Here is a 25,372-nt window from a genome sequence, read left to right on the forward strand (position 1 = left end):
ACAGGAAATGAGTCAAGCTTTAATAATTTTGTAGAATATATTTCTTGTACTGTTACATTCTTTAAATTTAAATATGAAATATCTTTTTCACAAATTACATTTTTGGATGTTTTAATATCTACAGATGTTGTAGGATGCATTGAAACACAGTTGCATAGTAAATTGGTTAAAAAGAATAATTATTTACATCATACAAGTATGCACCCTTCCTTCATGTTTAAAAATATTAAGAGTCAGATTTATCGTACTGCTAGACTTAATACCTGTGATTCTAATATGTTTAAACAACTAGAGTCTGTGGCTGTTGATTTTCATAAGCTGTGTATAACAATACAGAGGTTACATCAGGTTATGAGAACCTAATTCAACAATGTGCAGATTTGGCTAGACCCGCTTTTTTCCTGTTGAACAGCAGAATTTAAAGAATAAGAATGGTAAAGAAGAAGTAAGGTGTATTTATTTATTTAAATTTGTTGACCATATTCGTTGAGGTGTATGTTGATATATAATACAAATATAAGGTAAAACAGGTTATCAGTAAATATTGGTCTATTTTAAGAGACATACCAGAACTTAACACTATTATGCCATCACAACCTAAGTTTGGATGTTATGTGATCCTATCTCGCCTACATTCAGTACTGATGGGCTCGGAGCCAGTCCTCGGCTCCGACTCGGCACGCTATGCTATAGAGCGAAGCCTCTTATTGGCTGAGCTATTCTCTATCCCAGGATGCACCACCACTAATCCCCCAGATCTTGTTTGCCGCTTACAAGCTAGGACGTGGTCTCAAACTTGGCTGAGCTAAGTGCTGTTTTTTTCTAAAGTTTTCCTGTCAGGAAATTCTCTATTCTTGCCCAAAAGCTGTTTTAACAGCTATTGTTGTTGTACGAGTGTGTTTTTGGATATAATTTTGTGGTAAATTTGTGTGTTTGTTTAGGGAAAGGTTTCCCGTTTAAGTTAGAGGGGCCTTCCCCTATTCATTAGCAGTTTCTATTTCTTTTTAAGGAGGGCAAGTACCTGTTTGAGTTAGAGGGTTCTTGGCCCTCCTTTTTGCTGTTCGTGATAATTGTATTTTAGTAATTTTGATTTATCGTTAAAAAAAAAAAACTTTTATTGTTGTTTAAAATCTGTATTTTTTCTGTCTACAGTGATCTTTACTACTGTTATAGTGACTGTTTCAGAGACATTATGTCTAAAGAACATAGACCCTCAGGGTTCAAGAAGTGCACGAGGTGCAGTTATAAAATGTCTATAACTGATTACCACTCCTCGTGCGTATACTGCTTAGGCGCCAAGCACCTACAGGAGTCCTGCAGCGTGTGTCACGCCTTTTCCTCTAGGGTCCTCCAAGAGAGGAAAAATAAATTAATCTTGAAAGGGCTGATTAAACCCTCCTTCGAGGAGGCCTTATCTTCCTCATCCTCTCCAACTAAGAAAAAGAAAGCGTCGGCTCCGACCAGCCCGTCGGAACCGACTACCAAGAAATCCAGGCAGGCTTCTCCATCGGCTCCACGGACTTCGGAGCCGAGGGTGGAACGGTCTACCTCGATGCCCCCAGTCTCGACTCCTCTGGTTTCGGAGCCGATGACTGGGGCTTCGAGAGGCGGGTCACCTTCATCGGCTCCATTGATTTTGGAGCCGATGAGGGTTGCCGGCTCAGACTCTTCCCCTTCGGCGCCAAAGCCCTCCTCGGCACAGAGGGAAATTGTTTTGGGATCTCCCTCGGCACCGATATTGGTTGAGTCCATTCGGAGCCGGTCCCCCAGTCCTTTGGAGCCGATGGAGAAGTCGGTTCGGACCTGATCGGTTTCATCTAGATCTTCCAAGATGTCTGATTTGGACATCGACAGGGTGCTCCTAAGACTGTTTCAGTCTCCTGTGTTCCAAAAATTAGTTTCGGCTCCAGCCCATTCGGCTTCGGAGCCGATGGCCCACCCTGTAGTTATGGTTCCTCCTCCAACAGCCTCGGCACCGTTGGAGCCGGTGCTGGTGGAGCCGATGGAGGTTTTCGGGTTGGACCCGACCCTTACTCCAACCCCGGCTCTCGAGTTGGAGTTCGGTACACGGACCTCCTCTATTGGCCCCGGGGGGGACACTTCGGGACTTATGTTTTCGGTCCCCAAGCCTTCCTCTTGGTGTGTCGGCTGCGGGGGTACCGTCTACTGTTGTGGCCACGGGGGTTGGACCTTCCCAGGATTCTGGTGGTCCGGCCTTCAGGGCCATGAGGAGTGCGTTAGCCAAATCTTCTTTGGCTACCTCCACGGTCTCACCAGCACCTTCCCTACATACGGAGACTGGGTCTTTGGCAGTCCCCCTGTCCTTAGACAGCGGAGCCCCGGGGCCTGAGGTCACCCCCACTGGGGGATCCCCCCCCCTGGAGGTCCCTCTGAAGCTTCTTCAGAGGAACCCCCAAGGAAAAGATCGTGCAAGAGGAAGCACGTTGACTCCTCCGATGAGTCTCTCACGTCAGACACTGATCTTGATGATGCAGAGGGGTCCCCTAAGTCATCCTCAGATGATTTCTCCTTTGCAGACATCCTGGAAGCCCTCAAACAACGAGGCGGCTGGCATTCCAAACCCCCTTCTGCTGACAAGTCTGTGTTCCTTAAGGCCTTCGGGGCTCAGCCCTCCGCCTCCTGGGTGTCTCCGCCCTTCGACGAGCTCCTAGATTTGTTCTGTCGAAGGGCGTGGGAACATCCAGACTCTGTGGAACCGGTGCCTGCTCACCCAAATAAGTTCCTATCAGCACCCCCAGAGAAGGAGTTTTTGACAAAAGGTGTAGCTGTAGATGCCTTGGTGGTGGCATCTGCTACCCAACAAGATGTAGCAGAGGCTTCGACATCCGTCCATCCTCCTAATAAGGAGTCTAGGAGCATGGATCGGTACAGGAAGCGCACCCTCAGTTCAGCGGCCTTTACCTTAAGGTCCCTGAACTATTTAACGCACTTCACCAGGTTTCAGAGGGATCTGATCAACGAGCTTTCAGATACCCTCTTGGGTAACCTACCTGAGCAGCTGGCCCAGACGGTTGGCTCTCAGTTGGCTACGCTGTCATCGATATCAAACTCATCCATGAGGCTCATTTCATATGCGGCCGAGGGGGCGAGTAGAGCAGCGGGTACGGGTATTGCTATACGGAGGCAAGCCTGGCTCCGCCTGTGTCATTTTGTGGAAGCCTTCAAGTCTTCTTTTGCTGACGCTCCCTTTGATGGGTCCTCTTTGTTTGGACCCAAGGTAAAGGACACATTGACCCGCTGCGAGCAAGAAGGCAAGACTTTGACTGCCGTAGGGGCACAATTTTCCACTCCCTTTCGGCCTTATCCCAAGGCTAAAAGAGGAGGGAAAATGTGGTTCCGTAGATCCCAGAAGTCTTATCCCTCACAGCAGGACGATCCCCTTCTAGAGGTAGAGGAGGGGAAATTTTTCTGGAAGACGCCGTCCCAGAGACGGCAGAGGCCCCCGCAACACTGGAGACCGCGAGTCCTTTCGTGGCTCTTCAGCCTTTCACAATCCCTGAGGGATTGCCCGACTGTGCAGCTCGGAGCCAGTCGGGGTCGTTCGAGGCACCTAAAAGCCTGGGAAGGTATCACTCAGGACCGATGGGTGCTTGAATTATCGCCGGAGGTTACGCCATCCCTTTTCTCACTCCCACCTCCGCCCAAGAAAATCCCGGACCCGCCACCCAGTCAACGGAAATTGCAGCCTTAGAAGTCTCAAAGCTGCTTCAAAAAGGAGTCATCCAACCGGTCCCCGCAGACCAGATCGGATTAGGGACTTGCTCAAGATTCTTTTTGGTGCCAAAAAAGACCGGGGACTTGAGGCCCATTTTGGATCTCAGCATTCTAAATCGTTCAGTCAAAAAGTCCAAGTTCCGAATGGTCACCTTACAATCCATTCTCCCACTGCTGGAGAAAGGTGTTTGGATGTGCTCCATAGATCTCAAGGACGCTTATTACCACATCATGGTAGATCAGGCGTCCAGGAGACATTTGCGCTTCAGCCTAGGAGACAGTCATTTTCAGTTCCGCGCACTGCCCTTTGGTCTCACCACAGCCCCCAGGGTGTTCACCAAATGTTTGGCGGTCGTAACTGCTCACCTGAGGAGTCTAGGATTCTAGGTGTTTCCGTATCTGGACGACTGGCTCCTAACTGCCACCTCCAGGCGTCTATTATTGCAAAACCTACAAGCCACAATATCACTGGGCACTTCCCTTGGAATCACCTTCAATTGGCCAAAGTCTGTGTTGCTGCCATCTCAACGCATAAGATTCATCGGAGTAGAGACAGACTCAAACCGAATGCGGGTATATCTTCCTACAGAAAGGATACAAACTATACAGGCTCAAGTTCGAGCCTTGCTTCTCAGATCCAAAACTTCAGCCAGAATGGTCCTGCAGCTATTGGGATCTATGTCGGCCACTGTTCTTCTAGTCCCCCTAGCAAGGTTGCATATGAGAATTCTCCAGTGGCTTCTTTCGACACAGTGGTCCTTTCAGGATCTCCCTCTCAGTCACCTCATACGGATCACGGAAACCTGCAAACGGGACCTTCGCTGGTGGCTGGTGCCCTCCAATCTGGATCAGGGTCGACCCTTCGTTCCACCTCCTCCTATGGCCACGTTGACTACGGACGCCTCCCAGATGGGGTGGGGGGCATTTCCTGGGCAGGTCAGTCCAAGGCAAATGGCATTCAGAAGAGAGTCTTCTTCATATCAACATTTTGGAAATGAGGGCGGTGCTTCTATCTCTACAAGCCCTCCACAATTACCTCCCTCAGGGCATGATTGCCGTTCACTCCGACAACATGTCAGTGGTCTGGTACCTGAACAAGCAGGGAGGAACCAGATCCTACCCTCTTTGCAGAGAGGCCATGAGAGTATGGGAATGGGCAGTGGCGACCAGACGTTTTCTGATAGCAACTCATATCCCTGGCAAATCCAATGTGATAGCCGACAGACTGAGCAGAACTATCCTCTCTCCTCACGAGTGGTCTCTGAACAATACAGTGGCAACTCGGATTTTCAGCAAATGGGGAATTCCTTGTTGCGACCTCTTTGCAACCCCGCTGAATGCGAAGTGCAAAAAGTTCTTCTCCCTCACTCCAACTCCGGGGGAGAGCCCTATGGACGCACTAGCCCATCCTTGGCCCACCGGCTTGCTATACGCCTTCCCCCCACTTCCCCTCCTTCCCAGAGGGGTCCAAAAGGCGTCTCACTTGGGGAGCAAAATGATCTTAGTTGCTCCTTACTGGCCTCGTCAGGTATGGTTCCCCTATCTTCGGAAATATGCACTGGACAGTCCATGGTTCCTGGATCAGATCCCAGACCTATTAATTCATTCGGGACTACTCCACCAGTCCCTTCACACTTTGAAGTTAACAGCTTGGCACCTCCTCTTCCGACTATAGTCAGGAATCATACCTTAGACCCGGAAGTCATACATATCTTATCTTTGGCCCACAAGTCTGCCACTACGAAACTGTATACTAGCAAATGGAAGAGATTTGCTATTTGGGCTCAACTCCGGGGTCTGGATCCCATCACTATTCCTGTATCGGAAGTCCTAAAATTTCTAACTTCCCTATTCAATCAAAGTTCTTCAGTCTCTACCATCAAGGTCCAATTGGCAGCTATTTCCAATTTTCATGAATCTATAAACCCACCTTTAATGAGCAACAGATTGTGTAAGACCTTCATGAAAGGTGCTGTGCTTTTACGACCTCCGATTTTTCATCCTGCTCCTCCATGGGATCTCGATGTGGTGTTATGTGCCTTAACCTCCTCCCCCTTCGAACCGGCAGCAACATGTGATTTGAAATTTCTATCTTGGAAAACTGCTTTTCTGGTCGCGATTACTTCTGCCAGAAGGGTTTCAGAGCTTCAAGCTCTATCTGTAAAACCACCGTACCTGGTTTTTCACAAAGATAGAGTATCTCTCAGGCCTAATCCATCCTTTGTCCCTAAAGTTTGTTCCAGTTTTTGCCTACAACAGTCATTAGAACTTCCAGTTTTCTTTCCAAAGTACTCAAACAAAGCGGAATACATATTCCACACATTGGATGTCCACAGGCAATTGCGTTTTTATTTAGACAGGACCAAACAAACAAGGAAAACAGATCAATTGTTTGTGTCCTTTTCGGATAATAAATTGGGCAAAGCCGTCACAAAGGTCACTATTGCCAAATGGATCAGGGACTGTATTAGTCAAGCTTATTCCTCTTCTAATAAAGAGCTTACGACCTCTGTCAAAGCTCACTCTACAAGAGCTATGGCTACTTCAATAGCATTCCATTCTAAGCTTGCCATTAGTGACATTTGTGCTGGCTACGTGGTCTTCCCACACTTTCATTTCCCACTACAAATTGGATGTGGCATCTCGGGGGCGAGCTTCAATTGGTTCCACAGTGCTCAGGAGTGTTTTCCAGTGAGCCACCCAGGATTTAGGTGCTAGGGACGCTGTCCCATCAGTACTGAATGTAGGAGATAGGATCACATAACATCTTTTAGTTATGTACTCACCATAACTTTAGATGTTTGGGATCCATCTCGCCTACATTCCCAATAACCCACCCTCCTTCCCCCTGCCTTGGAGATCAGAAGAGATCGGACGGTCCGAATTCTATTGTTTCATCTTGAAACATCTGGCAATGTTATATAAACAAGTTATGTGTGTGTGCATGAATGCGGACAAACAAATCTGGGGGATTAGTGGTGGTGGATCCTGGGATAGAGAATAGCTCAGCCAATAAGAGGCTTCGCTCTATAGCATAGTGTGCCGAGCCGAGGATCGGCTCCGAGCCCATCAGTACTGAATGTAGGCGAGATGGATCCCAAACATCTAAAGTTATGGTGAGTACATAACTAAAAGTTATAAACGAAGTACTTCTCTTAAGCAAGTATTATGTTATAAAGACCAGCTGAAGAAATATTTTAGTTTTGTGAGTGTAAAATCAGGGACCTTTAAATGTAATGAATGCACCTATTGTGATTATATTTATACTGATAAAATCTTTAAACAACCAGTACTAGATCATAATTTTGCTTTAAAAGCCTATGGTAATTGTAATACACAGTTGTTTAGTATATATTAATATATATTATACAATGACTGGCAATTAATATTCTAAAACGAGCGAGCTGATTGGCCAGCTCAACCAGCATGCCAGTTGTAAATCCCAGACTATACCAACGGAAAAAGGTCCGGTCACCTGTCAGTTTTTATTTTTATAGTTGTTTTACAAAATAAATAAACATGTAGTCTGGACATACGAGAGACAGTATGGAGAAAATACCTGATCTCCCCTCTATTTACTCTATCCAGTCTCTCTCCTAACTGCCCCAAACTTTTTTTTTTAAATTAAAAAAATAAAAACGGAGATCTTTGCTCCGTTGCTTACTTTCCCCAAGCACTGATGTACTGGGTATGCATAGGAATGGTAAGTCCCAAACGCATGCGCAGTACATCAGCTAAATCAACTATGAGATGTCCAGTGGCGGAAGGACAGCACGCCGCCGTTATACAAAGACATTACTTAAGAAAAGTAAGTATTTTTTTTTTCTTAAATAATGTCATGTATAATAGCAATAACCCATGTCTGGGTGTGGGTAATTTATTTATTTATTATTTATTTATTAACATTTGTTGACCGGGAAAGTCCGACTAGGTTCCACAGAGCCTGTTTTCAGCGGAGGCCCGGTGAGAAATGCTCCAGACGCATGTCTTTAGAATGTGAGAGGAAACCGGAGTACCTGGAGGAAACCCACGCAAATGCAGGGAGAACATTCAAACTCCACACAGAAGGCACCCCAGCCGAGAATCGAACCGGAGAACCTCTTGCTGTGAGGTAACAATGTTAACCACTGCGCCACCCTTGTGACGAAAAGTACAGTTTTGTACCTACCATAAATGTAGATGTTCGAGGATCCCATTGCTGCAGTCCTTACTATTGGGTATAGTCCGCTGTCCAGTCGGCCCGAATACCAGAGTATAAGGCTGACGTCGGTCAGGGCGCATTAGACTGACGTCAGAACGTCAGGGTACTAATGCGCATGACCGACGTCATATCCTCAGTCTTTTCTTGCCCCAGATGTCAGAAGACCCTAAAAAGACAAGGCTCAAAATACCTGCACCAAAAATATATACAATATATACAAGAATATATACAAAAATATCAGCATGTAATCTCACCTACACAACCACCCCTAAACACAGAGGGGAAGGAGGGAGGGTAAATTGGACTGCAGCAATGGGATCCTCGAACATCTACATTTATGGTAGGTACAAAACTGTACTATGTTCTTCGTTTCCCATTGCTGCAGTCCTTACTATTGGGTAGAATCCCAAAGCAGAGGTAAGGGAGGCTGGCAAATCATAAGGAAGTAGGAGCTGACAACATGCCTTGCAAAACAGCTGTGGCAAAACCAGCCCTAGACTTAGAGTAGATAGGAAGGTGATAATGCTTAGAGAAAGTATGCACTGAACTCCAAGTAGCTGCTTCCAAAATATCCTTAGTTGCCACCCCCCTTAGAAATGCTGTTGAAGTGGCAGTAGCCCTAGTGGAATGAGGCCTAATCCCAGCTGGAATCTCCTTGCCATGATGGGAATAACAAAATGCAATGCAAAAGCCAATCCACCTAGAAATAGTTTGTTTTGACACAGGCTTGCCCTGTGAACTCAAAGCAAAAGAAACAAACAACTGCTGAGACTGCCTAAAATCCTTAGTCCTGCTTAAATAATAACGCAATTGCCTGTGTACATCTAAAGTGTGCAAAATCTTTTCCCCTTTATTTTGGGGGTCTGCATAAAAAGTAGGCAAATGAATAGTTTGGTTTAAAGCCACACTAGAGACCACCTTAGGCATAAAGGAAGGATTAGTACGTAATGATACCCTATCCTTATGGAAAATCAAAAGGGCTCTACTGCCATAAGGGCCTGCAACTCAGACACCCTTCTTGCAGAAGTAATAGCCAACAGAAAAGCAGTCTTCCATGACAAGTATTTCAATTCAGCAGTAGCCGCAGGCTCAAAAGGTTGTAGAGTAAGTTTTTCCAACACAAAATTGAGATCCCAAGCAGGAGTAGGAGCTCTACGTGGGGTCTTATATTCTTTGCTCCTCTAAGAAACTGCTTGAACAAAGGATGCGAAAACAATGGTGGGTCACAATCATAGTGAGCTGAAATTGCTGCAGCATGAATCTTAATGGAAGAGAAGGACAAACCTTTGTCCAATAACTCAGTAAGATATTGAAGAGCCACACTCAAATTAGGCTCAGAAATCTCCAAATTCTTTGCTGTACACCAAAATAAAAATCTCTTCCATTTTTCTGCGTACACTTTCCTTGTACTAGGTCTTCTAGCTTCCATAATCACATTTAAAACTTGTTGAGGAAGTTGAGACCTGCTGTGTTTCAAGAGAGAATATGCCAGGCTGTTAGATGAAGAGAGTGAAGCTTGACATTGAGCAGATGACCGTCCTTCTGAGATAACAGATGAGGAATCAGAGGTAAAGGCCATGGAGGCTTCATTACCAGACTCCGTAGTAGTGGGTACCAGTGTTGCCGAGGCCAATCTGGAGCTATCAAAATCATCCTTGGCCTGTCTTGTCTGACCTTTAATAGTACCTTTGGAAGAAGAGGCAGAGGTGGAAAGGCATACACATGAAGGTTTTTCCAACTGAAAGACAGAGCATCCACTTTCCAAGCTGTGTGATGAAACCCCTTTGTGCAATACTTTGGCAGCTGGTGGTTTAGTGGAGAAGCGAACAGATCTATGTCTGGAGTTCCCCATGACACTGTCAATTTCTGAAATACATGAAGATCCAGTTTCCACTCGTGGGGATCCATGATTTGTCTGCTTAACACATCTGCTAAGGAGTTCTGTGCTCCTGGCAGAAACCTTGCCTGAAGAGTTAGTTGCAAGCTTAGCGCGTCTCCCATAAAATCATTGCTTGCCTGCATAGAGGATAAGAATGTGTTCCCCTTGCTTGTTGATGTACCACATGACAGTTGTGTTGTCTGTTAGAATCAACACCTGCCCTGGAAGAAGTAACTCCTTGAAAGCCATTAATGCAAACTGGACTGCTAACATCTCCTTCATGTTGATATGTAGATGCTGTAGTCTGGCAGGCCACTTGTCTTGTATCCACTTTCCATTTAGATGAGCTCCCCAAGCAATGTCCGAGGCATCTGTCGTTAAAATCTGACTCGCCTCTGGCCGGGTCACAGAGAGTCCCTTGTTTAGGTGACATTCCTGAGCCCACCACAAAATTCTTTTTGAAGGCAAGGTATTATTTGAATGACAGTGTCCAAATCCTGGCAGTGCTGTGTCCATACATTTTTGAGATACCATTGCAGATTCCTCATATGCAGTTTGGCATTGGGAAGCACCAGAATACAAGATGCCATGAACCCTAATGCTTGAAGGACTGTCCTTGCAGTCAGCACGGACTGATGAGATAGTTGATGGAAGTAAAGTGATAGACTCTTTTGTTTGTCCGGGGTTAAAAAGGCCATCTGGGCTGCTGTATTCAGTCTCACACCCAGAAAGCACATGTCTTGAGAGGGTACTAGACTGGACTTTATTTCATTCACAGAATACCCTAGGCATCTTAGCACTGCTATAACATATTCCAGATGCTGTAGAAGGTCTTCCTTTTCTTGAGCCAAAATCAGGCAGTCGTCCAAGTAAGGATAGATTTGAATTCCTTGAAGCCTGAAGTAAGCTATCACTGGAGCCAGAACCTTTGTGAATACTCTGGGCAGTAGATAAGCCAAAGGGCAATGCAGAGAACTGATAATGAGAATTTCCAGCTCGAAACCGCAGATACTTCCTGCAACTTAGCCTTATAGGCACATGAAGGTAAGCTTCCTTGAGATCTAAAGTCACCATCCAGTGATCTTTGCCCAGCAGAGGTAAAAGCTGTTGTAACGTCAACATCTTGAACTTGGGAATGTCCAGATAAGTGTTGAGGAGAGATAAATCCAAAATTGGTCTCCACGTGTTCCCCTTCTTTGGTACTAGGAACAGGCGAGAATAAAATCCTAGGCCCCTCTCTGATACAGGGACTGGCTGAATGGCCCCCATCTGGAGTAACTGAGAAACTTGCTTGTGAGCCTCTTTTCTTTGTGGAGGAGGAACGTCTGGCATGCCTTTGAAAGGGGCATGGTATGGAAATAAAATCTGTAACCGTGGTGAATGATATCCAACACCCATCTGTCTTGAGTAATTAAATCCCAATTTTCTTTGAAAAGAGACAGTCTTCCTCCCAAAGGAGCTGCCAGACGAGAATCTACTGGCAGCTGAAAAAACAGGTCATTGGGTCTGTTTACGAAAGGACTGACCCCTGCCCTCACCAGAAGTCTGAGCAGGTGAACTCCCTATTCTAGGCCTAAAAGAACCTTGAGCCCTGCCCCTACCACGTCTAGACCTACCCCTAGACTGGGAATCATAAGCAGGATATGTCCACCCCTTAGCAGGCCAATTTCTACTAAACTTCGGTGGCTGCACCTGCAAAAAATCTTTAACAGTTTGCATAGACTTAGCTTTGTCCTCCATTTTCTTTAAAACTGCTTCCACAGGCGAACCAAACAACACATCAGACTGTAAAGGAGCATCCAAAATCCTTGTCTTAACATGCTCAGCTAAATTCTGATCCCTCAACCAGGCATGCCTGCGAAGAACAGAACTAGTGGCAGCCACCCTCGAGGAGGCCTGTACAGCATCAAAACCACATTGCAAAGAATGCTTACCCACTTGTTCAGACACATGAACCAAATCCAGCAACTCTTTACACTCAATACCTTCCGCCAAAGCATCCACCTTAGATTTCAATTGTGAAAGGAGATAATTTTGATATTTTAGCATGTGAAACTGACAATTCAACGCTCTCATGGCTAGAGTGGAAGAAGTATACACTTTCTTTCCCCACCTATCCAAAGCCCTAGCCTCTTTATCAGTGGGAACAGGATTTTTAACCACAGAGGCCTTAACACCTTTAGGCCCCTGAGAAACAGTTTCTGGGTCCGCCCTAGGGCTCTTAAACAAATACTTATGAGCTTCGGGCACCCTATAATACCTATCAGGTTTAACAGGAGCAGGAGGCAAAGAATCAGGGTTCAGGAAGCCTCTGCAAAACATCTTCCACCACATTCAACACAGGAGGTATAGCTAAGGGCCTATGCTGGGGTAAAAACAAGAATTCCCTAAGCCTTTTCCTGGAATCAGAGTAGTCCTGGCCTTCCCATTTAAAGTGCTCCCTCATGGAATGCAGAGTCTCTGAAAATGAGAAATCCTCAGGAGGAGAAGCTGTAGGAGTGGAATCATCCACATCTGAATCAGAATAAGTAGGATACTCCTGCAAATCTTCCGCAGAAGACTCAGAAGCCTCTGAACACTGTTCAAAACTATCAAAGTCCGGTTCCACCCTAGGCCTCTTATCAGGAGGGGGCATAGAACCTCTAATCATAGTAATCAAATCTTCTGCCATTTTAAGCATATGTTTCTTAGGTACAGAACCCGAAATGCTAGGAGAAGCCCCCCCTGAAGCTGAACTAGGCCTACCTCTCAAAGAAGTTTTAGCAACAGAAGGAGAGGCTCTAACTACCTTGGGAAGAGAGGGAAGAACAGTTACCTGAGAAGCCCCCTCAGCCTGGCCTACCTCCTGAGAAGGCACACCCTGTAACAGTAAAGTTTCTGCCTGAGACTCCATGGAAACTCCTGGCAAAACCTCTGGCTCCACTGAGCCTTCTAAAGAACCGACGTCCGGGACTGCCGGTTCATCAACCCTAGGCTTCGCTGTTTTGTCCTTGCGCTTCTTGGGCCAGGCGCCGGAGCATCCGGCGGCATTTTATAATTGCAACGCTTCCCAAACACTAACCTGGCACAGTCTAACCTCCTCTTAATAGTGCGTTTGTTAAACCTAGCACAAGAGCGGCAACCAACAACGTCGTGCTCAGGCCCTAAACAAGGTATACACAAGGTATGATAATCCCTATGAGGTATCTGTTTCCCACAAGAAATACAGTTATTCACTTTTTCTGACATCCGGTTAAATACTGAGGCAAGAAAAAACCAAAATGTTCCCCAACGGGGTACTTAGCCAACTCTGCTTCGGTCTGAAACTCCGGTTTCGGAAATATTTCAGAACGCCAACCTGCACTCGCAAAACTGCTTCTGCATCGGACCATGCGGCAAAAAAGACTGAGGATATGACGTCGGTCATGCGCATTAGTACCCTGACGTTCTGACGTCAGTCTAATGCGCCCTGACCGACGTCAGCCTTATACTCTGGTATTCGGGCCGACTGGACAGCGGACTATACCCAATAGTAAGGACTGCAGCAATGGGAAACGAAGAACATCCACAGCAACCGTGGGTAAATCTAGCATTACCCACACCCAGACATGGTTATTGCTTAATTATAATTTAATATATATTGCGTTATGTGTTGCATGTGATAGATATTATATAGGCATGACTAATAGGAAATTAAATGAGCATATAGGTAACCATCTTTCAGATACAAAATGGAAGGTGATTACAAATGCGTTATATAAACATATATTAGAGAAAGGTAATATGTATAGTTTTAAATTAGCAATTTTAAAGATTATTTATTTACCATTACTTGGCGGTGACATTAGGCTCCTTACAGAGAATGGGGAAATATGGTGGATATTTAGGCTAAGAGCACATATACCACCTGGATTGAATGGTACTTTTACTTTAAAGCCTATGCTTAAATGTCTACATTAGCAAGTATAATTGATTGATTAATTAATTTCCTGTCATGTGTTTTATGACTTGATTTTAAATATCTTTTGTATCTTTATAGTTTTATTCGTTGCCTGAAGAAGCCTTTTAGTGAAAGCTTGACTTGCTCATTAAAGAGGTGTGTTTTCTTGTGGACTCCAGTGGTTTTGTTTTAATTTTTGGCTTTTGGACTGAGCTGCTGGATTAACAACGATTCACTGCTGTGTTTTTTTTTTTTTTGTGATTTTTGGAAATTATTGTGACTGAGCTCGTCAACAAAGTTTTAAGATGACTAGTTTTTCTGTTTTTATTTTTTTTTATCAGTACCATTATGCAAATAATACATTTCTGAGTGCATTTTAAGGTTGAAATCGAACATAGTTTTAATAGATGCTTAATAGTAGTAGCAGTGTACTTTTATCCATTGAAAACTGGAATGTAGGGTTACTCAGCCATCCACAATATGTGTATATTGACATAACCATTAGGGGGTTGTTTTAGTGGCTCTGTTTTTGGTTCGGGGGAAGTTTATACTAGAACAGCATTCTAATGTTGTTTAATATGCAGATTTATGCATATTGCTAGTTGAGGCACAGTAGAATGGATAGAATTGCTGTCATAGAGAAAAGTACTGAAGTGGAGAGGAAGGGAATTTGTGGAATTAGTGGAACACAGTAGTTTAGCTAAGTTAGTGGTAGTAGCTTAGCTGGTAGAAGTTTATCTAATTGGTTGTGAAGTTGGTTAGCAATTGGCTGAATTTGATGGGGTGTGGCTTGAAGCTATAAAGGAAATTCACCAATTGGTTTATCTGGTAAGGTTAGTAGCAGTTAGTTGAATGAAATGGGGTGTGGATTGAAACTGTAAAGGAAATGATGTTTGGGAATGGGGGAGCACTTAACTAGTTTATCTTTTTCCCGCTATTGGAGTATAATCGTGGCACTTCATGTACTACAAGAGTTTTAAGTGCGATGAGGTAAAGCAAAGGGAAATGGGGAAGGTGTTATTAAGTGAGAACTTATGGCTTGATTAATTTATGTGATTTGAGATATTTCACTGGCATTTTACCATTTTAGGCTTCTAGATACTTCTCACAGGACATTCCTTAGGTTCAGTTGGACCAGTTCATCTTCCAGTTTTCAGATATACCATTTGACCTCTCTACAGCTGTAAGACCTTTTATGAAATATATAGCTCCAGTAATTTTTTGTTTAAGGACCCCCTTATACAGATACTGCCATACCTGGATGACAGCTTGACAGTAGTCTTTACATACAATCACAGCAACATCTGTCTCTGGCAAGACAATCCTTTCTTCTTTTGTGTCTCATACTCAATATGAAGAAGTTGTTTATATTATCTTAACAGAGAGTCCAAATTTTGGCTGCAGTGTTGCATTTAACTTATCAATATTTTCCTCATCTAAACAGTCAAGGGCATAACTTTTAGCTCCATTTGGGGAAATCTTGGTGGCTATTAATGTAAGAGCTCAATCTGCAGACCTTGTAGAATAGTGGATCTTCATATTTAGCATAACTGCAGAATAAATTAAAGTAGTCTGCTTGTTGGGTACATCCTCATATTATAGCTTTGTGAATGCTATTCACTATGTTAGTATCTTCCCAGTGTCTAACAATGGATACTTTGGCTCATGCAAGAAGAGCCTTTCTATTGTATTTCAAGGCTAAATGGATCTGGGCATCAGGTGAGCACCTCCCATAAATAAACATGAAATAAATTTAATGCAACAAATGTAAGTAAAAGAGCCTTGCAGTTGAACAGATATATTTTCCTCCCACCTCCTAAAAACATGCTGATATTATTCATATATATCTTTATTTAATCTTAAATTATTGATACTGTATATATCTTTATTTAATCTTACACTTATTGCCCAGTTGTGATTGAAAAAAGTCCATGAAGTGGGACTTCCAAGATGGCTGCCCACTGATCAACAGGCTGATAAGAGCTCTCCTTGTGTGAAAGCAGGAAACTCTGGAAAGCACACAGCAAAAGACATTTGTTTGGATAAAATTTGGTTACTGGTTAGATGTCAGTAAAGAAGAAATATATAGAAAGTAAAAGAAAATCAGAAGAAAAATGTGTTGGGAAGCAGCCTCGCAGCTGTTCAGCAAAAAGCAGTTCAGGTTTCAGTTTTAGTAAAGGAGATGGCTTCTAGTAATTTAGAGGAAAAAATAAATCAAATGCATTAAAATAAATGAGACAGTGAAGAAATATATACAGTCAAAAGACAGGAAGAAATAGAAGAAGCTTTAAGTAGCTATTCAGATGAGTTGATAAAACTGCAGAAATCAGAGGATGAAGTAAAGTAGAGAACTGCGGAATATGAGGCTTGTCAAGAAGAGTGGTTTAAAAAAAATAGTAGAGCTAGAGGGCAGAGCATGCAGAGAAAACCTGAGATTTTCTGCAGTACCAGAGAAACTATAAGGAACATTTTGCATTGATTTTATGAAAACAGAAATAAACAACTGGAATGGTATTCACCACCATTTGCTAATTAAAGGAACACACTGTGTGCATGCGCCAAATTTGGCCATGAGAAAGAAACTTATACCTATATTAATAAAGATGCGGTTACATCAACAGAAGGAGCTGCTTCTGGAAAAACATTGTGGTAGAAATGTACAGTATTATTGACTAGGCACACCACATTGTTCACAGAATAAGATTATTTACTGTAGACCAGACAGAAGAAGAGTGATGTTTGTCCCTGCAATCAGAGGCAGATTGCTGTATCTAGCTGTCTTCAGAATACTTTTTTTCTGAAGGAGCAAAAACTTTTTTAGATGCTGAACACGTGATGAGGAATAAAAAATGCCCAGCAAAAAGTAAGCCAGCAAGTTAAGGGGGATTCTGCTTCTCATTCTTCTGACAATGACACAGCCCTTAAACAGAATATGCCAGTAAACCCTTTTCCAGTGTTTCAAATGAAAATAATGGAGTGGCAGGAGAAAAAAAAAAACAGCAGTGCCTTAGACTTGAAACAGACTGGTATTGGGTGGTCAAGGTGATGATGAAATGGGTCAGCAAGAATGTAAATTTTGAAAATAAACAGATTAAATAGTTGGGGAACTCTAAAGTATAATTCTCACTGTCTTAACTGTTTTAAAGGATAATGAAGGAACTGAAGATGTAACTAAGTAAAAAAGTGTATTTTTGTTAGTAGTATGTGTTTAATAAATTGCTTGAAGTTAAGTGCATTTTACATTGTAAAGTAGCTCTGTAGAGTATGCAGATATTTTTAAATGTGAGCTGGGGGGCTTATAAGTTACTACAATGTCAAAAATTATTAAAGCAAGCATGTTTTTTTTTTCTCAATGGTAATGTATCTGGGTTTTATACTGGCGCAAGATAAAGGCTAGATATAAGCAGTATAATGTTGTGATCTTGGGTTGCTAAGAGGAGGAGATTGGAATGAACTGATTATGTGTATGTATTAAACTATGGTGGCTCCTCAGGTGTTAGGCATACACGTTGAAGTGAGCACTAAAATCTTAAAATTATAATTTTCCAGAATTTCAGATGAGCTATGCCACGCAATTATGAAAATTACTTGGTCTTTTTCATCTACCAACAGAGCCCAGCAGTTACAGACAAACACTTTGCAGGCACAGACAATCAGTCAGGAAATCACTGAACTATGAACAGTGAGGCATCTGTATAAGAAAACACTAAAATTAGTACTTAAAGGAATAATGACCAGCAGTTCAGTGATAATGAATGGCATCTGATAAACTGAAGGGACTGCAAGCAGATGCATTCTTAGTTGCATCAAACACTTAAGTACAGACCACAACAATGCAAAATGTACTGACTGATGGTAACCAGGGAACTTTTTCTTAAGGCTAAAATTCAGTTAATGGTGAGTATGCAAGTTGTTTCTCACATCTGGGAGGAAAGATGAGATAGGTCAAGAATGGATGGTGTGGGTGCAGGATGGGACATGGGATGTAACATGCATTTTCAGCATTATTAAACTTAATTTTAGAATATGGAAAGCCTGTGAGTGTAGCTGTCTGTTTGGGTCATCAATCCATGTACAAAGGCGTATCTTTCCTTTTCTTGGAAAGTGTATATAGTTGTGTGTGTTTGCTGCAAGTCAGAACGGGTTGAAGTTAAAAATAAAAATGTACATATTTTTAAGTGTTTTTATTGAGACACGAAGCTGCAAGTGCATATAAAATCAGTCTGTCAGACATTAATGTGTGCATGTAAGTTACAAGTTGGAAACGTATCTTAAAAAACACAGTCATTTAGAATATGTGAAAGTAATAGCATTTTAGCAGAATGATTGCCCTATCAATCATGTCATGGAATGCAAATGACATTGTGGTTATGGACAAGAAGCAAAGAGTTTTGAATTATATTAAGTAGTTTAAGTTACAAATAACTGTTATAGCAGGTACTTAAATGAGCCTGTGAATTTGTCAAAGAAAATATTTTAGAATAGTTATTAAGCAGAGTATCAGGCACAAAGAAAGAGAGGGTAATAATTTCTGACTGTGAGAGGGGCACCAATAATGATAGAGGAAGAAAAGAAAAACAAAGACAACAGTGGTAGGTATGAGGTAATAAGGGGTTATTGCAAGGAAGGGGGGAGGTTATATTGGCATATATTAACATTCCTCCTAAAATGACTATAAAAGAACATAAGAAAATTAGGGAGGCAGTAGTTAGCTTCCAGCAGGGAATATTATTTATGGGTGGGGACTAGAACCTAATATGTGATAATGAAGAAGTGTTAATGGGACTAGAAGAGAAATAAAACAAAAGAGGGTAGATTTCTGAAAAAAATGTATGAGAGTATTTGGAATGAAAGATGTGAAATTACTAGCAGGGACCCATAAGGAATACACATATAATTCCCCACAGTAAAGGTACTGGGCTAGACTGGAGAGAAATTACATTTCAGAAGAGCATGGGTATTTAATTGAAAGCTTTGAAATGTATCTAACAACTATCTCAGACCATGCACCAATAAATACTAAGAAAAAGATGCAACATGAGGGAAGAGTACAGGGAGGTTAAAACTTATATTTTTTTCTGGAGACAATGCCCTTACTTATGAGATGAGCAATATAGAAGGCCCTTCTTACCACTCTGGAGACATGGTGATCAAAGGTAAGGTTGCTATCAACCTGTGTGCCCAGGTCTTTCACCACTGAGTGAATCCTTAGGGTGTTTCTACTGATGTGGCAGTTAGCAAGGACATCACTCTTACAGAAAGAGTTGATAATACATTTTTTTGCATTGAGTTTAAGGCTGCGACTTTGGCACCAATCATTTGTTTGCATAAGACCCTCTTGTAGGATGTTGACATCGTTTGGGGATTCTATAACCTCTCCCAGTTTTCAGTCATCAGCAAACTTTGTCAGCCACAGATCTTAAGTTTTTGCTTGTACTTCAGAGAAATAGATTTCAGACAGTAGTGATCCCAGGACTGATCCGTATGGAACACCACTGGTTACGGGTCTGCTGTTGAAGGTGGATTCCCCTATTTTGACTGTAAGAGTTCTATAGGTGAACCAGTTAGCGACCAACCTAACAATATAAGGCTTGATACCTAGCTGGGTGAGGTTGTCAATAATGCCTGAGGGGGAATAATGTCATCGAAGAGCACATGCTATATATGCCTTCCTCTGTTCCTTCTGATTTAAAAAGTATGTTTTAAAGCAGAAAGAGATGGAGAAAAGTTAACTGTAGCAGTAGCCAGATCATATACTTCACCTTACTTCTGCATTTGATGCAGCCACCTATCCCTTCCTGACAAGGCATTACCATCATAATAAAGGGGACAATTCCTTTCTGAATCAGCGTTAAGGATTTGCTGCCAATTCCTCACTTATAACTTTAAAGAAAACTGTCTAAGGAATATTGAAGGAAGTAATTTCAGAAGTGAAGCTAGGATGGGTAATGAGGGCAGCTAACTGGAGTATAAGGTGTTGGGGGGTGCTATACTGGAATTCATTTCCATAACGGCACTTCTGAATGCTGGTATTGAAATGAATTATGATGCTGCTTTTACAGTCAGGACTGAACCTTGTGTGGTTTGCATTGTAGCAAGATGCTTCTTACAAATGTAGGAATAAGCTTCCTACAGTTTAAGACTTTTTTTTCTTGCACCACAACTTAGAGTGGAGTGGCACTGGGCACTAGATGAGCCAGCTATGTCTCTAAGTAAATTGTTTCTTAAGATTTGCAGTCGATTAAGGCACACTAGACAGTTAGAAATCCTGCAAAGAGAAAGTAAGATTTTTACACGCAAGCTAGGAATCTCAATTGTTAGTTTTCAGAGAGAGAGAGAGAGAGAGTGTGTGTGTGTGTCTGTATAAGTGTGTTACAGTGTATGCACTGGTCTTCTTGATTGCACAGTATATACCATAAGATATATTTTTATACCTTCCTGGACTTTACAGCCAGTCATATGCTTTTGTTTTCAATATTGTATAGTGACCTTCATGGGTGTAACCAGACAAATGTAGTTCTAAACATCGAAGTACACAAATCTTGAATAGCTAATAACTGATCCTGAAAGTCAAAACAATGAAAAAAAAATAAAACACTTTTTTTTGCAGGGGCAAGCCCCCCTGCAACCCCATGTGGGAGGCTGCTCCCCCACACCCCATGCTAATTATATATGCCATCTCAAAGGGCTAGAGCAAATTCCCTGACCCCCACTTTGCACAATCTTTTATGGAAGTAACACCACAGAAGAAGCAATCAAATGAGTTTTGATCACTTCTGCTGGTGTTAAATACATTCGAGATTACGAACATTAGATTATATGGACTGGTGTGATGACTTACAGATTTTACTTTATTGGGCAACATGTTTCTAAAGCCAAAGGCATGTTGAGTCCCCACCTTCATACTGATGCTGATAATGCTAGCATGCTCACATAGAGGCAGAAAAATAGCCATGGAGATAACAGTCATCCATTGCTAATTAACGACCAGAATGCCAGAGGGAAGGAACAGGGTAGATGAGATAAAGGTCCCATAGATCATTTCTCATTTTGTGAGACAGAGAGGGTGAATTACACAAGCATTGCCTGTTATGGTTGAATGGGGCATAGTAACAGCCCACTGTGTACTTGGGTGTGGCCCACTTCTGCAGTGAATTCTGCATGATTAAAAAACAAAATGTTGTGAACTGGACAAGCTTTACCTTGCCTTGCTTCCTTTGTAGTGGTCTGGATGCCAAGGAAAACAGTAGCAGTTCACTCTTGTATCAAGAAGCATGGATCACTGCATGCAGTGAAGGCAGCATACATAAAAAAAAAAAAACAGGAAGCCCATGGTAAGATGGGCCACTTACACACAGCCATCTCATCCCTAAGCAGTGAATGAATTGAGTGAGGTGCAGTACCCAAAGTCTTTGGGCCACCTACACACATCCTCCTTACTCCTATAATCTAAGTAATGACTGAATTAAGTGACAGGCAGCACCTGGGGTCACTGGGTCACATAACAGCAGCCTAATTCATATTCCTCTAATCAGAGCAATGACTGAATTAGTTGAGAGGAAACGTCTGTGGTCAGTGCGTTACCTGACAGCAGCCCCAACTTCCATTCCTCTAATCGGATCAGTGAACAAATTAGGGGAGAGGCAGCACCTCTAGTCATCAGGCCACTCACTGATTACCTTAAGTCTCAAGTTGACAAGCAACACCCATTGTCACTGGGCCACTTGGTGACAGCTCTGTCACCCCTGTAACTTAAATGAATGAATGAAGTGATAAACACTGCCGAATGTCATTGGGCTACTTGCTGGTAACCCTGACTGTTGCCCTCTAATATACATAGTAAATTAATTAGGTGAAAGGAGGCATTAAAAGGTCACTGGGCCACCAGCTTGACAGCTACAACTGTCAGCCATCTAATTTAAAACAACACATTATCATTACTAGGCAGCAAGAATGAAATACCAAATGCAAAAACAAAAGCACACAACAACATGGATGTGATACACTAATTTTTACAAGTCTTCATCAGAATGATGAAGTCTTGTAAAAACAGAGTTAAAAGCACTAAAGAGTTATTAAAATTTTCACATCTATATTGTAGTGTGTTTTGGTGGCTTTCTGTCCCTCTAATTTAACTATTAAATGAACCTTGTAATAGCAACCTATCAAGTGTATGGGTCATTGTCCCCAAAAATACTGAAAATAAATGTTTTTATTACTGCTATATCTGGTTAAGCAACCTATATATATATATATATATATATATATATATATATATATGTATAGTTGACTGAAGAAAATATTTTCCACAAGTTATTTAAATTTAAAAGTTGTATACAGCTTCTGAGTGCCAAGGAAGTTATGGTGGGGGAGAAGTTAGTTGAAATGATGCAAAAACTTCATAAATGCCAGCAAGGATGATACCTGCCTCCAGACTGATACTGTATGTGCGTGTAATGTACATTACACTTTTAAATATTCTGTACAGGTTTATATGTCTTAACCGGGTTCCTATCGCGTGATCGAAAATTGTAAACGGCAAACGCGTATTGAGCAAACCCGATTGGTCGAAACATCGCGCGCGTAACACGGAAATCTACGTAGGGAATATTTTCCCTTTACTTCAGTGCAGTGCGATCTCGGAGTAGGAATATTTAAGTAGCGGGGGTGTGGGGTGCCGGGGGGCTTGCCCCCCTGCCTACAGCATTTAGGTAAGTATAGTTTTTTATTTTTATTATTATATTTTTGAAATTTCAAACATCGCTCATATGATGTCGACCATATGGTGTTCGATGTTTGTAACTTTCGAAAATATAATATAGACCCGTCTTAACCAAACTGCCAGTCATATTTTGGTTGGGGGGAGGGGGTACGATGACTATGCAACCTCCTTTTGCAAATATGAAATCCCTAGCTACCTCTGTCCTTCTCTTACTCTAACAGGCTTCAGAGTACTCAATTTGCATTTCTCTGAAATATTCTTCAAAAAGTGTTTATGATTTTAGAAATGGGAGTGTCCCGGACTACCTCTGTCCTTCTCTTACTCTGACAGGCTTCAGAGTACTCAATTTGTATTTCTCTGAAATATTCTTCAAATAGTGTTTATGTTTATGATTTTAGAAATGGGAGTGTATCTGCTTTCAGTGGTTTTCTGATAATGTTATCAGGAAGATAGTACACTGAGTTTACATTGCACCTAATTCATATTTGTTGTATTTTCAGGTACATAAATCCATTGTTTACAGTCAGTGCTAAATATAAGATTTTTGACAAGCATGTTTCAAACATTCATTATACATTTTATTTTGTTCATTTATGCACAAATTACAGATTTTAAAATGTTAAGGTGACACAAAGTGTAATAAAATCACTGTATTTCTTCTCTGCAGGGAAAATCGTAAAGTTCTTTATGACATAGCTGAAAAGCAGCATATAAAATCAGAAGGGCAGACACTGCAAGCAAAATACAACAGACGTGCTTCAAATCCTGAATCTGTAACAACAGTGACATCACGAGTTAATAAAAAAACAATAAAGCCATCAGGAATTACCCAACAGCACAGGTAATGTGCCATGTATCATCTAATATCTGATCCAGTTCTGTAATTTGTTTTCTGTGTATCTGGTTAACGTTTAGTACACAGCACAGTGTTAGCACTGACCAAGTATAAATGGATATTAATGGAGTGGGACACAGCAGACTTGGAACATTACTGAGCTGAGACATGGTCTGCTGAGGTGTGACTTAACATTCTGTGCATACTACCACTTTTTGCAGGTGTTGCATGATGTCACAGTGCAAGTTAATAGTAATGGGGAGCAACATTGAATACCTGGTATGATGTCAGCCGTGGCCTTGCTTTATAGAGGTGAGGCTTGGGTATACTTTATTACTCTGAGGCAATCTGCAGGACTTATATGTGTTCCACAACCAGGATGCATACACAGAGGTGAGGCTTGGTATGCTTTATTATTCTGAGGAGACCTGCAGGACATGTGTTCCACAATCAGGATGCATGCACAGAGTGTTCCACAATCAGGATGCATGCACAGAGGTGAGGCTTGGTATACTTTATTATTCTGAGGCAATCTGCAGGATGTACACTGGGATATGCAGTCAAGGTGCATGCATGCACCACAGTGGAGTGCCCTCATATTGCAGCCAGTTCTTTTCTCTGCTTGGTGATGCTAACGGTTAATGGTCATTTGGCCTGCTTTGCCACCAACTGGCATATGTTAGCAAAGCATCATTCTCTGGGCAGATATGTAAAAATGTTGGTGCTTTTATAATCATTTTAAGATTAGTTTTCACCTAAATATATTAAATCTGGAAGACATAATGGTTAAGGTCTTTGCCTCCAAGGCACAAGATAAAGGGTTCAAGCCTGACCTCTTGTCAGTACGTGTGTGGTTTGTATGTTCCACCTCCCAGAAACATTCTTGGTGCTTCTACCTCACACATGAGAGAGATGCCATCAGAGTGCACCCAAAATTAAATGAACTTGTTCGCAGCAGCAGCATAGATTCGAGGTGGTGCCTACTGGGGAAGAGTTATGTAGACCAACTGCTTTAGTCATCACCTGTGGTGCAAAGTATCCTAATAAGAAAACACTGAGCTCTGTAAGGGCTAGCCAATGGACTTCCTAATAAGTGGATCTATGTAATTTGTCACATTGACCGATGTTCCCAAACATGGACAATGGTATTTGCTGGTGATAAGTGGGTCAAGGACCTGGGATACTACAACCTATGCTAATGGTGGAAGGGGTCTTTTGTGCCTCTGTTTAATTCCAGTTTCCCAGTCTGAAGTAAGGAGTGCTACACTGAATGTAGGTCCACTGACAGGGTGTAGCTTAGAAGTGAAGACATGATGGTATGGAGGAGACTGGACATCCAGTGTATCCAGGAGAAAAAGTGGAGCTTGGGATCAAGAGCTAACTAGTCAGGGGGAGAACAGACTAGAAATGGCATGGTAATTGTTGTGATGGAGAATCTTCTAATGATGATCAGGGATGTCCTCTGAAATAGCTATGGGCGCATGGCAATCAGACTCCAGTGTAAGGATAGGGCAGTATTCATCATCTCAGTCTGTGACCCAAAAAAGCTATGTCATTGTGAGGAAAAGAGTGCATTCAAGCAGCAGTTGTAGGTTCACAGGTTCTTACTAAGCTTACAGACAAAAGAGACCATCAAGAAGCTTAGCCACATCACCCAGTACTAGTGGGAAACTAGCAGTGCCCCCCATTAAGTAGACTTTCTCCACATACTACTGGTGAAAATTTGCAATCAACCATCCAGTCACCCAGACTGGTTTTAAATGTTGGTAGGCAAGGGCAGCCAGTTCCACAAATGATGTATAGTTGGGCTAGGTACCCGTCACTCCATCTGGTCTTATTGATGTGATAGTACAGGTTTAGGTCTCTAGAAGGGGTACTTGCTTTCTAATTATTCTGTTTAGATGAAGGAGTTCAAAGATTGCTGGATCATCCAAAGCATGAACACTAAGCAGAGATCACAGCTTTTAGTCTATCAGAGTAACAAAAGTACTGAGAAGCTGGTTTAGGTACTTGGTGAGATGCATGCCAAGGGGTGCATTGTATTCATTGATGGGTCTAGTAAGACATAAATAAAGTGGAAC

At 42.3% G+C, this 25,372-nt stretch overlaps 1 protein-coding gene across 1 annotated transcript in view; it reads left to right on the top strand.

The window, feature by feature from the left end:
* Positions 1-25,372, top strand: part of LOC122791460 — a 429,024-nt gene that overhangs the window by 338,190 nt on the left and 65,462 nt on the right. The window contains exon 8 of the mRNA XM_044059205.1: positions 23,124-23,297. Within this exon, the coding sequence (XP_043915140.1) occupies positions 23,124-23,297 (174 nt within the window). The remainder of the gene's footprint in view (positions 1-23,123; positions 23,298-25,372) is intronic.

The sequence above is a fragment of the Protopterus annectens genome, chromosome 17.part0 (assembly GCF_019279795.1).
Source record: "Protopterus annectens isolate FY-2018-M chromosome 17.part0, PAN1.0, whole genome shotgun sequence".
Lineage (NCBI taxonomy): Eukaryota > Metazoa > Chordata > Ceratodontiformes > Protopteridae > Protopterus > Protopterus annectens.